General features: G+C 36.8%; 1 protein-coding gene across 1 annotated transcript in view; it reads left to right on the top strand.

Annotated features, from left to right (window-relative positions):
* LOC124286181 (carnitine O-palmitoyltransferase 1, liver isoform-like) overlaps positions 1-12552 on the top strand; it is a 53047-nt gene extending 40495 nt beyond the window's left edge. Inside the window, exons 15-17 of the mRNA XM_046722529.1 lie at positions 404-520; positions 1311-3014; positions 12536-12552. Coding sequence (XP_046578485.1) covers positions 404-520; positions 1311-1511 — 318 coding nt within the window. The 3' untranslated portion in view covers positions 1512-3014; positions 12536-12552. The remainder of the gene's footprint in view (positions 1-403; positions 521-1310; positions 3015-12535) is intronic.
* The last annotated feature ends 4227 nt before the right edge of the window (positions 12553-16779 follow it).

The raw sequence follows: 16779 nt of genomic DNA, 5'->3' as shown, positions 1-16779 counted from the left end.
GCTACGAAGATTTCCTGACAGTTACTCTGTATTAGATTTAAAAGTAAATGAAGGAAGAAGACTATCCATTGATAGAAATTATAGATCATGTCCATTTTGTAAAAAAGGCATTGAAGACGAATTACATTTTCTTGTTGAATGTCCAGCCTATGATAAAATCCGTTCTGATTATCTCCGTAACTGTATTACAATCAGAAGTAATAATGCAGCATTTTACAAAATGGTTTCCTCATGCGATGTCTCCATTTTAAAAAGATTATCACTGTATATCCATCATGCTATTATGTTAAGAAAACAATTGTTATCCTCCTAAATAAGAACCTTCTTTGTAACCGTTGTATATGGGCCGGTGGCCTTACATACAAATAAACATATTTTGACTTTGACTTTGACTTTGTTCCAGGATTGTGAGTTCCTGAAGAAGGCGCTGAGCATCCCCTGGACTCTCTCCACCAGCCAGCAGCCCCAGCAGCAGATCTTCTGGGCACCAGACTGTAGTCTGCCACAGTATTTTGATAAGGTGAGCTATGTCTATCACAGCTCATATTTTGGATACCAGACTGTAGTCTGCCACAGTATTTTGATAAGGTGAGCTATGTCTATCACAGCTCATATTTTGGATACCAGACTGTAGTCCACAGTATTTTGATAAGGTGAGCTATGTCTATCACTGCTCATATTTTGGATACCAGACTGTAGTCTGCCACAGTATTTGATAAGGTGAGCTATGTCTATCACAGCTCATATTTTGGATACCAGACTGTAGTCTGCCCTCAGTATTTTGATAAGGTGAGCTATGTCAATCACAGCTCATATTTTGGATACCAGACTGTTGTCTTCCACATTATTTTGTTAGGATGAGCTATATCTATCTATAACCTGTAATATTTAGGAACCATTGAAGATCCGAAATTGATCTTCAGTAACCCATGCTTGTGGTGAAGAGGTGACTAACGGGATCAGGTGGTCAGGCTTGCTGACTTGGTTGACAGCAATATTCCAGCTATATGGCAGCGGACTGTAAATGATTCAGTCTGGACCAGACAATCCAGTGATCAACACCATGAGCATCAGTGTACGCATTTGGGATACGATGACATGTCAATCAAGTCAGCGAGCGAGCCTGACCACACGATCCCGTTAGTCACCTCTTACGACAAGCATGGGTTACTGAAGACCAATTCTAACCCGGATCTTCACGGGTATTTGAGTACACAGAGATGAGTACACTCCAGAAATGTACTCCTCACATATTGTGTCCGTCCCCCTGATGTGTACATCTCCTAACTCTCTCTTTCACTCGGTGGCAGGTCTCCCCAGGGGGAGGGTTTGGCCCTGTGTCGGACGACGGCTACGGTGTTTCTTACATGATACCCGGAGAAAACCGATTCTTCTTCCACGTCTCCTCCAAGAGGAATTCCGGTAACACTGAAGCAAGGAAGTTCACAGACCAATTGTTCCAGACATTGCTGGAAATCCAGGAACTCTTTGATGCCCAACCAAAATCATAATGATAGAGAACGTAGACCAAGAATAGAATGAATGGGTTGTCAAGTTAGTAGAATATGAATATGTGAAGTTAGTTCTGAGACTTTAACTCAGACTGGGTATTGTTTGATGCAATGTATTTGATATGCACTGAATGAAGTGGTCGTTTTGTTGTGAAAGAAAGCAAGCTTTATGATTTAGGCTCTCACCATAGAACCTTTTGGAAAATGAAGTGAAGTATTAAGGTTTGCTTGTTAAGTCAGCTGTGTCATAGGAATCACTGATGTTGGTAGATATTTGGAGCACCAATGGTTTCACATGCTTCAGAGTATTCTTGGCTTCATCACAATCCAATATAATCTCAGTCAAAATCAGACTTTTACTCTGATACAATTCCTGTCTGCATGAAGATCAGATGACCCTTCTCAAGGTCTCAGCAGGTTAATTTTCTGATCACCATTGCGGCTTCATTGTTCTTGGTAAAAGTCAAACCAGTTCGTTTGATTTCTGTATCTCAAAACTGCAGTTAAATGGAAAGTTCTGAATGTAAATAATAAAAGCTGTCTCATTATTATTGTGGATATTTCATCACCCTTTCGATTCTAAGCACCATGTTATCTTCTTTAAAGGTGTTCTGTGGTAGATATGAGTGTCCTGTTTTGGGTTTCTTGAATTAAAATCAAATTTTTCAAATTGAGCTTGAAAATATTTTTGAATATTTTTGAAAACTGTCATTGGCTCAAGAACCCACACATTCTTTGCAAATTGTAAGTTCCAAGTGCAATATGTTTGTGACCTATGGAGTGGTATACCAGATCTTCATTCTAAGGTGTAATGTAACAAAGTAACAGAACTGATTTTGTTGTGATTAACAAAATACCAGCAAACCATGGACTAGAGGTACTTGGATCATTGTGTTGTGCATTGTTTGATTTATGATGTGAAAGATGGGTGTTTTATGAAATTGAGTTTGGAATCTTTCATGATATGCTCTATTGATTACTGAAGCATTTTTAAACTTGCATTTTTCTTTTACATAGTCCCAAGATACGAAACTTACATACTTGCAGTATTGATAGAGTTTTAGACGACTTAGCAGTTTTAGATACTCTTTGTAGCGGTCCTTTCTTCTTACAACAAACAATTTTAGTTAAGTAGAGCCCAAAAGACAAACTTTATTTTATCATTTTCATTTTAGAAAACAATTAGCGGTTTTCTTTCTTTTGCACATGCTGGTGATGCTGATGTGGAGAACTACTCGAATTACCGAGTATTTCACTGTTCCCTGTCCCAAAGTAATGTTGCAGAGCTTAGAAAGTTGGAAACATATTTTAACTTTAAAGGCCAGATCATTTTAACTGCTGATGTATTTTAACCCCTGAATTACCTTAAAGTAATTAGTTGAAAAAGTACTTGTTGAGATTAACACGCATCTATTTGAAAAACATGCAAGTGTTTTTTCTGGTGGAGAGAGGTACCATTGGAATATACTTAGTTTTACATTAATACATCATTGCAAAGGGGGAGTGGGAGGGGAGGGGTAGCCTAGTGGTTAAAGCATTTGCTGTCACACCAAAGACCAAGGTTTGATTTCCCATTTCTGGGTGTCAATGTTTGAAGTGCATTTCTGGTCTCCCCTAAAAGTGGCGAACCTGAACTCCTCACTCACTCACTCACTCACTCATTGTAAAGGGGAGGAGTGGTGGTGTGGTGAGTGACTGTAAAACTATTCATTGATGTTTTGGGCTCTTCATGTACGTTCTAGTGTCTGCATTGTGCTTTTTATAAAGGGCCATCTTGCCCTGGGTGGTCCAAATGTCTTTACTCTAATGTTTTAAGAAAGACCACCATTATACTCGTGGGTTGTTGAACAAGGCCTAGAACTAGTCAGTAAATGAAATTACCTCATCATTTGTTTATATGTTACCATGGCAACTAGTACCCTACAAACATGGATGGGGTTCCATGACAACACCACCACCACAAGTTATTTCTTATACTGATATTTTATGTTTATAAACATAAATTATTATTTTGAACTCTATTTGATTTACTTTATCACTGAAATGCAACTATTATTTTTAATTTTATTAAATTTACTTTAAAATCTTGAATGCAGATTATATTTTTAATTTTCTGAAATTACGTTTATTTATACATCATTTTCATCACTATATGGCTGTAAAATTGCCAATGCAATGTAAAATTTTAACTCATTCATTTTATCATTTAACTACTATGGTAACAGAGTGTTTGATTATTTCATCAAGAAATTAATAGTATGTTGTTCGGGTAATAGTTTCTATTCACATTTATGTCGTGCTGTTTACTTAATGCTGAATGTAAGGCTGGTTACTTTTCATGCTCACATACCTAAATGATTGCCTTTCTGATATTGTAGAAAGTTTGAGCACATTCAGTTTATTCCTAATGTGTCATATTCATAAGACAACCTTTTAGCTGCCTCTTCATACTTGGCTGAAAGAAATTTAGTGATACATTTCTAAGGGTTCTTGTAATCTCAAATTACCTGCCCTTGATTTTCATTTATGGATTTATTGGCTTTGCTCCTAGATTGAGTGTACAATTCAGAGTGCGAGTTACGAACAAAAAGTGTTGGCTGGCAATAGAAAACACATGGGGGATAGTCTCCTTGATTAGCATTGATTTTATGAGAAATTCAAAGTTGAAAAACTTACTGAAACAAAGAAGGAAGTCCTCCAAAATCTTTTGGATTGAAAGGATGTCTTCATGTCCAGTTTTCTTGAGGTAACTTTGGTTTTGGGGCCATTCAATCCTGCCTTACCTTTTGCCTTTTCCTCATGTCGACATTTGAATGTGTTTTTTTAAATGTTCAGAGGTACATATAAGCTGCGTATCTGCGTAAATTACGCAAATATTTATGTGAAAACTCAATTCCTATTAAGTCTATTAAGCACAATAAATGTGATCTACATGCATACACACAAAAAAGTCGAATTGTAGCATGGGTACCGGTGGCTCGATAAAATAACTTAGGTATATTGAGAGGTTGTATTTCAGGACATGAACTTGACAACTTGCAGTCTTTCTTATCGTTTCTCATATTACAGATCAAATACAAATAACAAACACTAACATTTAAACTTTATTATATTTTATAAATTAATGGAAAATGGCAAAATACTGAGTTTGAGTGAGGTGAGTACAATTTATTTGGTTACTCAAAGGAAAATTAGGATATCCAGTTGAGATGAACAGAAGCGAGTACAAAACTCAATGACCCCAAAAGTTATCTGTAGCTCTGAAGGTTAATGAAAATCAATCGCAGATATTTTGAGATTGCAAGCAACGGGAAGGGATTCAGGGATAAATTCAGTTTTACCAAAATGTGACAGCGGAGATGGGCCACATGCTAACATTCAGTAACCCCATCAAAATGATTAAATTCAAGTTAGGCCAGACCAATTTTATTTCTTGTTTTACAGATTTTTGCCCTCTGAAAACCTAAAGGCAGGAGGGGAAAAATTAAAAAGTCACCAGTCAGAGCAAAAACCCACATGAGTTTTTCAAAGGCATTGTTTTTCAAGTTCACACTCGCTGAGGTGCTCGAAGCACTGATTTCGAACACAAATATTGTTAGATAATTCAGTTTAAAGTATTTGAGAACAGATACTTGTGTTTTAGTGTCCAACAAACTGCCTTGCATAGTGGAAGTCTCGCTCCGCTATATCTAACATTAGGATTATATTTTTCGAGCAGGGAAAATTTGCTTTTTTTGTCTTATTCTTGAAAATATACTACTGGCGGATCGTAAAACAAGAAATAAAATTGGTGTGGCCTTACTAATATTTGAATGCAGAATATTATAATAACAGAAAATGCCTGTTTATTATGAGGTGTATTCATGCGTCTACTTGTGCAAAATTACAGTGATGATCTTTAAGGCTGAACAATATCATTCCGGACACATCGCACAAGTTTCAATATTTGCAACACACAACATTTACAATGCAAAAAAACATTACCAGGTGTTTAAATGTTTCAGATTTATTTATAGGATTGTTTAGTGTGAAGCTTGCCAAACGTTGATAGTGCTTTCCTGTCAACAAATGTTGTTTGTTTGAGAACCTGGTCTTAATTCAAACTTGCACGCTTGTACCTTTTGTATGTACCGGAACAAGAGTTGGTACATCTTTTGTATGTACTGGTACAAGAGTTGGTACATCTTTTGTATGTACTGGTACAAGAGTTGGTACACACGTATTTATGTTTTGTTGTATTTGCTCACCATCGAAATGATGTATTCTATCCTGCTAATTTATTCCTTGTTTCGTTTGTGCCACCCATGATGCAAATAGTTTCCGGTAAGCATGATACATTAGAATAAAGGAGATATTTTATTATGCATAGTGTTGTTTATTGTTATGTTTTTTAGATTTAGGGTTGAGAGAAATATCTTTAGTACTCAGACTATGTGTGCATTCACCATTTTTGTTAGACAAAAAATGTATGTTATGTTCTGGTTGGGTTCATTCAATATGACAAATGGCGTTTCCTGTGGACGTGATCAGGGCTGAAAGTATTCAGTTATAATTTGAGAAAAGTATACTCTTGAATCTAAATGTTTCATTTTAATTTGAAATTAAAAATGAAAGGATTAGAGTCAGTGTGCGAAATAGTTTCCAAATTGTGCGAGCCAATCTAGCTAGCTATGCCACAAAATAATTCACTAGTCTGAAATTTGAATGTAGCCATGAGTTTCATCATTAATCTGCTGATATTATGAACATTTTTATCAGGCCATAATGTTGAATGATTTAAAAGTGTGTTATAACTTAACAAGATGGAGAGAGTGATATATTTACAAAATGATCCCATGAAAATTCACTAGCCAGTCGGGCCAGTGACTGTGGAGATTTACTGGCCCATCTGGTTTTTACTAGCCATGGGCTAGCGGGCCAGTGACTATTTCGCACACTGATTAGTGTGCATCCTTTTGAGATGGGCTAATTACGACAGAGCGCAGAAATATCCCACTGTCTTACATGTTTTGAATTAAGGTATGATTGATGGTACTTTTGACTTTGTAGAAATTTGTGAAATGTGTGAATCAAACATTCATCCATAATAAACAAATTGCAACAATAAGTAAACAAATATAATATGTGTATTTACGAATATACCTCAGTTTCATAAGTCCAGACATCAGCAGAGAAGGTTACAGTACAGTTACCTCAGTTTAAATACAGTTACCTCAAATATAAGAATGTTTTGCCTTTCCACTTTTGCAGTAAGAATACAACCTGTCATTACTAGTGGAATTAATTCCCTTTTTGTAAATATGTTTAGGCTATATCCTTGATGTGTTACTAAGTCAGTGACCCTATGGCATCATAGATTAGATTCACATGTGTTTTAAAGAACTCTCAAGACAGTTCAAGTTCAGCTCTGAAACAAACCCTACCATCAGAGCCTGATTTCTCGAAACAACCTGACGTTTTTACTCAAATTTCGAACTGAGTTTGACAATATGAAACAGCTGAATTTCTAACTTAACTGCATTTCTAAAATAAAACCCCCAAACAGATCAAGTAACCTATTTACTAAGCTTAAATTGTCTGCTATATTTGAGTTCAATATCGATTTTAGTTTATTCGGGGTAATGTATTTTCCTGCATTTTCTCAAATTTGAGTAAAAACTTTGAGTCAAAACTCAAACTTAAGTGTGTTTCCTGAAATCGGAGCCAGAAATCCTAATGGCAGTAATTCACTGGTAGAGAATGTCGTTAATGTAACCGTCATTCTTATGCAGTTTCCTTAGAAAATCACAATACAGATGTATTTCATGACTTGACAAAAAATGCTATATTTTGCATCTGAGGAGCCTTGCTTTTGTAAGTTGTGTAACTTATATTTTGGTTTTGTTGTCATGGAGATGGTGTATTTGAGATGTTGATTTTATGAACAAATCTGCCCTAATTTTGTTAAAGTTAATATCTGTGGTCATGGAAAATCTACTGTTTTGTCTTATTTTTGTTTTTTTATTTCAGGAGTTATTTTTAGAAATATATACCTCACATGAGATAATTTCTTTATAACCTTTGCTACCTATTTTGAAAATTTGCAATCTGTAAAGGATGAAAATACATAAATTTGGCTCTTTTAGTGTACAGATGAAGCTGGTTCTTTGATCCTATCTGAAGCATGATGTATCCTTATGTAACTGTACATCAAAGTTCGATTTTGAGACTGGCAGGGAACAGATTGGAGCCAAGTCTGTTTTTACACTGATCTCAGATCAACATTCCAAGACTGGACATTAATTTAAATAGCTACAATGGTTATAGTGTGTCCTTCAAGGTGTAAAATTGACCTTGACCTTGACCTCGACCTCATTGCACTCCACCATGCACCCTGATGAATATCTACCAACCTGTTTACAAGGTTAATATATTTTGGTGTTTTGCATGCCAATAGTAATGAAAGATGAAAGTACTCATTAGAATATATTAGGGAATCAATAAAATATATATGATTTGTGTGATTATCTCCCCTTTACCAAGGTCAAAAGACATACCCTTATGTGTTTATGGCCTTTGACATTGCATTTGAAATTTTGATTTCAGTGGACCTGTAGAGTAACAGGTTAAGTACTTCAAGTGAAAGTATTTCAAAGCCATTATCCAGGCCGGTTCATTGTCAAAATAATTGCCTAAGATACCAAAAATCAGAATGTAACTGGGCATAGCTTTACTGTGATCCGGTGTTAGAATTGATCTTCAGTAACCCATGCTTGTTGTATGAGGCGACTAACGGGATCGGGTGGTCAGACTTGCTGACTTGGTTGACACATGTCATCGTATCCCAATTGCGTAGATTGATGCTCATGCTGTTGATCACTGGATTGTCTGGTCCAGACTCGATTATTTACAGACTGCCGCCATACAGCTGGAATATTGCTGAGTGTGGCGTTAAACAACCAACCAACCAAGTTTCCTACAACACCAGCCTGCCTGTCAGAACTGGAATACTGTTCAAAGTTACGCTAAATCCAACGTATTGCAAGCTGCCTTGAAATATTGCTGCCTGTAACTCCAAAGAATCTTCACTCACTCTTACATAACTATGTTGTCAGACTATATTAGGTCAGACCAATTTTATTTCTTGTTTTATGGATTCTCCTGTTGTATTTTTCAAGAATAAGAAAAAAAATAAAAATTAATTTTCCATGCTCAAAAAATAAAATCCTAATGTTTTTTATTGGCCAAAGATGTAAACTTACAAGAAAAATGTTTTTTAGATGTTTCTTGCCCATATACTCTTCAGAAATTGCCAAGAGTATAATGAATATTTAGAAGGAATATTACCTTGACTGGTGATTTTTTAATATATTTTAGGTTTTCTGAGGACAAAAATCAGTAAAACAAGAAATATAATTGATCTGGCCTTACTGTGTGAAAGAACATTTGCATTACTGTATTATGCCTAACCTTGTATATAACAACATATGTTAGCAGTGTACAACTCATATGTTTTCTCCATTACAGTATTGCTGTGAGCTTTGTGTGCTTTAGTTTATCGTGTATGTAGTCTAATATGTGTAGGAGTTATCTACTGATGTAGATTCCTTTATGATATATTTGACCGGTGGACGTAAGAATGGGTACCATGTTTTATTGGTGTGTCTTGACCATTGGAGAATCATTAGATATTACCAATTAGACAATATAGTACTAAAAAGAAGTTCAGGGCCTCCTGGTTCTGTTATACTGCTATAGTTAATCTGTCAGCCACGGCACTATTAGGTGGGGCCTTGTCTTGTGTTGCAATTCACTGTACACAGTTGTGTCCCTTTAACATGCCAGGATGTCAGGATCATTGTGCCCTTACATTACTGTTACTGTCATATCTCTTATTGTAACTCCAGATATTATTGATACGGTGATATCTCTTATTGTAACTCCAGATATTGTTGATACGGTGCTGTGGAAATAGGAATTGATTAATCGATGTGGACCTGGACCCCGTTCCTCAAAGCGATCATAGCGATAAGATGATTGTAACTCCCATACTTTAACATAGACTTACGACTGTCGTAGCGCTGGGATGATCATAACTCCCATACTTTAACATAGACTTACGACTGTCGTAGGCTGGGATGATCATAACTCCCATACTTTAACATAGACTTACGACTGTCGTAGTGCTGATGATGATCGTAGCTCCCATACTTTAACATAGATTTACCGTGAGGTGAAATGGGGTTTAACTTTCGCACTTAAGAATATTTCGCTCATATGACGACGTGCATGTGTGTGCATGTGTGGCTTCTTGTACTAGCCCAGACTTAAGCTGGTTTTATAGTGCTAGCTCAGCACAGTTAAGCATGAATACCCCACTCAGACACATATTGAGTTCGAGCCGACCAGGCCTTGTTGTACCATACATAGACTTACGACTGTCGTAGCACTACGATCGCTTTGAGGAAAGGGGCCCAGTTGTGGCATCCGTAATATAGTGAACTTTGAGGGCCAAAAGCTTCTATCACTTCCACATGTTGTGGTGTTTTAGTTTTCTAATGATCCATGTCTTGTGATAATTTCACAGTCAAAACACAAATGTAATACATATATTACAAATTTAGCATCATGTATGCTCTGATGATGTGCTTTGTTCAGGCCAACGTTATAGAGGGGTATGTAGATAAGCACTGATGTTGAAAGCTTGTACAGTGGTGTTGTCTTAAACATGGGATGCACTGTACATGGCGATATATTGTATGCTACAGTCCGTTTGGCTCAAAAGCGGACTGATGAATTGCAATGTATATTGGGTACATAATCTCTCAGCACAGGTTAATGAATCGATAACTTTGTCGGCACTTGTGCACATGCTTCTCTAACACCTGGCTGTTCCTCTCTTTGCACCCTTCTCTCGTAACAATTAGTGTCAATATGCTAATGACAGTTTGCTAAAGAACTTTTTTTATTTTTAGGACATAAATTCTGCAAAAAAGCTCACCGAGTTGGTCTGATGTTTCGACTATGAAACATTGATAAGTATATGTTTATTAGTTTTCAAGTTAGATTGCAATTCATCCGTCCGCTTTTGAGCCAAACAGACATTGGTACTTATTGGTAAGGATGGGTAACTGATGCTGAAGCACCACTATATCCTGGAGACTTGTATCTTTAGCCGAGAGGTTTGAATCCTGTATCCTTCATGGTCTGTCAAAAACTTACCTACCTGTTGGCTTCACCAAAGTGCTTGAAGATAACGGCCTGTGTCACTTTGGGTTTCCAACATTAAACTGACAAACTGATATGAATTATATACTCTTATACTCTTCAGAGCAGCCTTAAACCAAACCAAAACTTAATGAGGACACAGGGGGTTGTCAAGTGATCAAAGAGTTTGCTGGTTGTACCAAAGGCGTTGGTACAGTTCACCTCATGGGTACAATGTGTTAAGCCGATATATGAGGTCCTGGCTGAGTTACTCTTAGATTATGGCGGAGAGGTGGCAAAATACTCATCTGATAGGGCACAGAATATGCATACAGTTTAAATGTGTATTTATAAGTTTTACATCAATTTTGTGTGGCATGGAAATATATATTCCTATCTGGAGGTTTTTACGTATTAATGAATCATTTGTGCACTTTTACAAATATCGATTCATGCCTGCCAGTGAATTGTTTACAACGGCTTTGTTTTTGTTATTTGAATCATGTCAGAATGACATCACACAAGAAACGATGTCATAGCTGACTGTCAGATTGTTCTAAAGGGGAGCTCAAAAGGTTAAAAAAATATTGGGTAGATTATCCGAAGTTTGTGCAAGAATTCATGTATTACATGCTCATTTGGGAAATACATAATTTCTGAATTATTTTGTAAAATCAGAATGATGTATATGCTGGTATAAAAACATTTGACCATCATTATATGTCACTTTTAATGCTGCAAGACTCACTTTAAGAGTTAGAAGGTCTATTTTGTTATATTCCTGTTTGTACCAAAATTATAACCACAGACAGTTTGGCTGCACTCAGAAAGGCTTTTAGTGGAATATTTTAGCTCTTTTTATGAAATGAATTTATCAGTTTTTATTTGTTAATTTCAAATATCTCAATGAATGAATGTGTCATGAAAGTGGTTCCCATTTTGAACGTGAAATGTATCCATTCCAAGAAATATTTAAAAAATTGAGCATTTGTTCATATGAGATACTAATTAACAGGGGAGTGGCCTAGTTGCTGAAAGCTTCTCACCTTCCTCAGCATGGGTAATCTGTGATAAGTCTTGGTGTTCTGTGACATGATGTTGATGGAATATTTCAGAAGTCTGCCAAACGGTCCATCAACTCACGGACTTTATCACTAACATTAGTTAGAACATGTTTATATCTCAGGTGATATCCCCGTCATTAGACGCTCCCAATGTCATGTGTAGTTCATCGTTTTTACACTGTAGTAGTTTATGGTTTCTGTACAATTTCATCCATACACATATTGCTGAATAAACTGTCTCATTATAGAGCCTGCCTGTTGTGATGTATTTGGTACACAATTTGCTGTAATAATACATAGTGAAGAAGTTTCGCGCATTCTCACAATTTCCACCGCAAATGTTGACATGTGATCGTCCAGCTACAACAAATATGACTTTTAGTGAAAGAAAATATGTACCGGTATACATATCAATTTTCTGTCAGCTACACTTCATTTCGAGGTATGTGTAGGCGTAATGTGATAGCGATTGCTGTGAATAATGTGGACCGAAGTTATAAATACGGAGGATAAACTTGCATAATTCAATATGGATTTTTTTACACAATTTCTGATGACTGATTGCGACGAAAAGATGAGCGAAGGTTGGGGTGTGTGTGTGTGTGACTTATCTACGGAACATACCATTTCGATACTGATTTTAAGGGTCAAGTTAGGACCATGGCTTATCTATGAGATCAGCATATTTGCGGTAACATACGGTACATTATTGATAGTGATATATACTCAACGAAATTAAAATGTTGACACACACATTACTGGTAATGATTCAAGGTGTGTGTGTGTGTGTGTGTGTGTGTGTGTGTGTGAGTGAGAGTGAGTGAGTGATATATTCCTTACAGTTTCTTGCCATACACATATGTCTGTTTGAACATAGTTTTGACTGATGTAAAACATTTGGTCATAATGCACAACAGGACCACTCATCAATATTGCAAAATAAAAAGTGTGCCAAGACTCGCAAATCGGCAACAGAGCATGTCATGGGTTGGCTCGATACTGGACAATCTGTAGAAGCAGCTGCAGGAGTGAGTGAATTTGGTTTTACGCTGCTTTTAGCAATATTCCAGCAATATCATGGCGGGGGACACCAGAAATGGGCTTCACACATTGTACCCATGTGGGGAATCGAACCCGGGTCTTCAGCATAACGAGCGAATGCTTTAACCACTAGGCTACCCCACAGCCCCTCAGCTGCACGAACCTGGTGTTGTAATCATCAGACAATGCACAGTCTCACAGCAAATGTTCTCAAGTAAAATGACCGATGACTTCATATTCGTGGAGAGCTTGTTTTCCTCTTAAGCAATGTCTGTGTGTTTGCATTCGCGTTTGTGCGTTTGTTGTGGTGATCACGTGACTGGCTGCATGTTATAGTTGTTTCTTGCCTTTGACTTTTCTAAAACTATCCACGTCAATCGCCAAGACCATGTTCAAACAGCCTCCAGGTCGATGGCACAAGAAATTAAAAAAGAATTACTTCTCTCACATATTGGACCAATAATGTGTATGTCAAGTTTCTAATTGTTTTGAGCAGTGTGCGAAATTTACACTGGTTCTGTGGTCCCTGACAAGTAAAAATTCATCAGGACCACTAAATGATATGTTTGCAGTGGTCCTGGTGGCCAGTGAATTTAAAAAAAAAATATTAAAAAAACCAGATGTCAAAAGTTTAAATGACCATAATAGTATTGATAGTCAAGTATATCTACGAATGTTATTTTGGCCAAGTGAAGTACAGAGGGGACCACTAATTATTGTCCACTCACTGGTCCTGCGGTTTAGTGGGAAATTTTGAAAGGTTTCTAACACTGAGAGTATATGACAAGTGTGGGTATTGAGGAGCATCCTCTTCCAGACATAAGTACAGAAAGAAAGCCAGTACAAAACAGACTATTTATCATTTTAGCAACACTGTAAGTTTCAGGATCTCCATTATGTCCAGGGAAAAAATCATTTGTGTGTGTAAAACTTGTATCAACCACATTGTTTCAAGTATTTTCTATAACAGGTAACATCTGAGAAATCGAACACTGGACCTCTCAAAATATCAAACATATTCTGAAATACCGATATTGAAGATACTTCCTAGTATGGATTACACTGATCTGACAAAATACAACAAATCAAACATCTTGGCAAGTTTTATTTAATAATATAAGTAGTTCTATGTACAATTCAAAGGTTTAAGAACCATCATGATCTATTTGTCCCAAATATCTCAACGGGTTCAGCAGATCATCAAAATCTGTAATGGGACTGACTGAGTTTAGTTTTACGCCGCTTTTAGCAATATTCCAGCTATATCACGGCAGGGGACACCAGAAATGCGCTTAACACATTGTGCCCATGTGGGGAATCGAACCCGGGTCTTCGGCGTGACGAGCCAACGCTTTAACCACTAGGCTACCCCAACGCCCCCTGTAATTGGAAAATATTTTAAAAAAATAAAAAATTCCAGAGTTCAAAAGTCTTATGAGCACATAGTCAAACAACACAACATCAACAACCTGTAAATCGTTAAAGCTCAAGATGTTGTGAAAATGAATATGTATCATTACTTTCTACTAAATGGCACCCAAAGAAAGGTCAGTTGAAGATTTATGCAAAATATGTGTTTTTTTAGTTTTGTTTGCTTGTTATTTAACAATATTCCAGCTATATGATGGCAGTCTGTAAATAACAGTCTGGACCAGACAATCCAGTGATCAGTATTGTGAACATCGATCTACACAACTAGGATACGTGTCAACCAAGTCAGTGAACCTGACCACCTGATTATGTTAGTCGCCTCTTTCAACAAGCAATAGAAGTATTGACTGGGTTCGCTGTCCATGAAAATACTACAAACCATTGGTTACGCCTGTCCAAAACATGGCATATGTTAAACAGGAAAGTTTGACGAGTGAACTAATAGTGACTTAAGGTTTAATAAGATACAGACATGCGTAGACCGACTGATCAAAATAAGGACCTTATAACGTGAACTATAAACATGATAAAACATCTTAACACTTTCTGAGAACTGGTGAGTGAGTGAGTGAGTGAGTGAGTGAGTGAGTTAGTTTTTCGCCGCACTCAGCAATATTCCAGCTATATGGCGGCAGAACTGCTAAGTAATGTCACAATTATGTTCTTCTTAAAATACAGAAACAAAAACACTGTATACCCTTGTAGAGTGAAATACATACACTATGAAATACATGAAATTCATCCATACACTTCATCTGTACTATTTTAAGATCTTAAAGATATCTGTCTATCTGTAAACCAAGAAATTTAAACGGAATGGCTTTTATTCAAAATTTCAAAACGTTTATCATTTCATACTCAGACGTAGGATATCATGAATGAAATATCATATTACATACTTAAACGTTGGAGCTCTCTGTTCATACAAACAGATCTGAACAAATCAGTATCCGACTTTCTCTGTGTTTTACTTACAGTATTTCAGCAGATGTACACAACATTCATAAAGACCTGTTTAGAGTTTATATCTTCCAAAGTTTTCTGCTTTCTACTATAAAACTTAAGGCATATCTGGATAGATTCCTTGTAGGTAAGCAAGTACCCCCATGTCCCAAATATTTCCTCCAAATAAATAGTAACACTTTAAAACATACAGAAAACAGAAAACAAATAACCAATTGACAATTTACAATCGAGTAACAATTCAACAAAATACGGGTGCACTGTCATACACCAAGTGTATGGTATCCATAAAAACTAGACAAAACATTTGGAGATCACGTCATGAGTGAGTATGGTTTTACATTGTTTTTAGGAATATTCCAACCTTATCCTGGAGTTGCAACACAACAAATAGACTTCACAAACTGTAATCATTTGTGGAATCGAACCAGGTCTTTCAACATGATCAACGAATGCTTCAACCTCTCGACTACTCCTCCACAGGCATGTCTAATGGTATGACAGTGAATTATTAAATCATACTGACTTTGATTTTCAGTATTCAGTTCAGTGAGCAAGTTTAGTTTTACGCCGCTTTTAGCAATATTCCAGCAATATCACGGCAGGGGACACCAGAAATGGGCTTCACACATTGTGCCCATGTAGGGAAACAAACCCGGGACTTCAGCGTGACGAGCGAACGCTTTAACCATTAGGCTACCCCACCGCCCCATATTCAGTTGAGTATTCAATTTAGTAGGGGTGTCACGATACACCAATCTCACGATACGATACGTATCATGATTTTAAGGTCACGATACGATACGTATCGCGATACATAATTTTCGCGCCTGTTCATAGCATTACCTTACCGGCAACGTACGTGCTCGCTGATTGGTCCATCAAAATACTCTAGCCAATCACAAAAGATGTTAGTTTCCAACCTATTTTTTAAGTAAAGCTAGCTACATCTATTTATCGGAGCGGTCTCGTATAATTTTACTATCAAGACTTTGAAGGAGATGGATATAGCATAAAAATTTGAATCGATAAAGTTTTAAAATAGGAATCGATACACGCAAGCATGTATCGCGTATGGTATCGTCAGTAAAAATGTATCGATGCATGGATACATTCGCGTATCGCGACACCCCTACAATTTAGTTCCGGTAATTGAAAACAGGGAATATGACACTAACAAGAGATGTTCACATGTGTGTTTTGGGACTTCATTGTGTTTACAGTAATAATAATTTCATCCATCTTTATACCCACTGAATGTCAGTCATTTCACCAGAACTACACATCAAAAATGGTTGTTCCTGGAACATTAACTCAAACTACTGTATTGAGACTGCTTTATTCAGCTTCTGAACCCCATTGTGTGTTTATGAAGCAAACTTTTAATGACGTGTGACTACATAATCGTTTCAAAACCTGTGTATAATTTCCACTCACAACTGACGATTTGTGTTCATGGAACACTTTACTTGCTTGCACTGAGAACATAGAAGCCATGGAGGCTGATTGAATGTTCCCCTGATAGAAGCACCTATCGAAAGTTTGCCAGATCTTCACAGAGAAACAGACTGGATATTGTGATA

The sequence above is a fragment of the Haliotis rubra genome, unplaced genomic scaffold (genome assembly GCF_003918875.1).
Source record: "Haliotis rubra isolate DU_JTF1 unplaced genomic scaffold, ASM391887v1 Scf378, whole genome shotgun sequence".
Classification (NCBI taxonomy): Eukaryota; Metazoa; Mollusca; class Gastropoda; order Lepetellida; family Haliotidae; genus Haliotis; species Haliotis rubra.
Note: the sequence above shows the minus strand (reverse complement) of the source record. Positions and strands in the feature narration are given on the sequence as shown.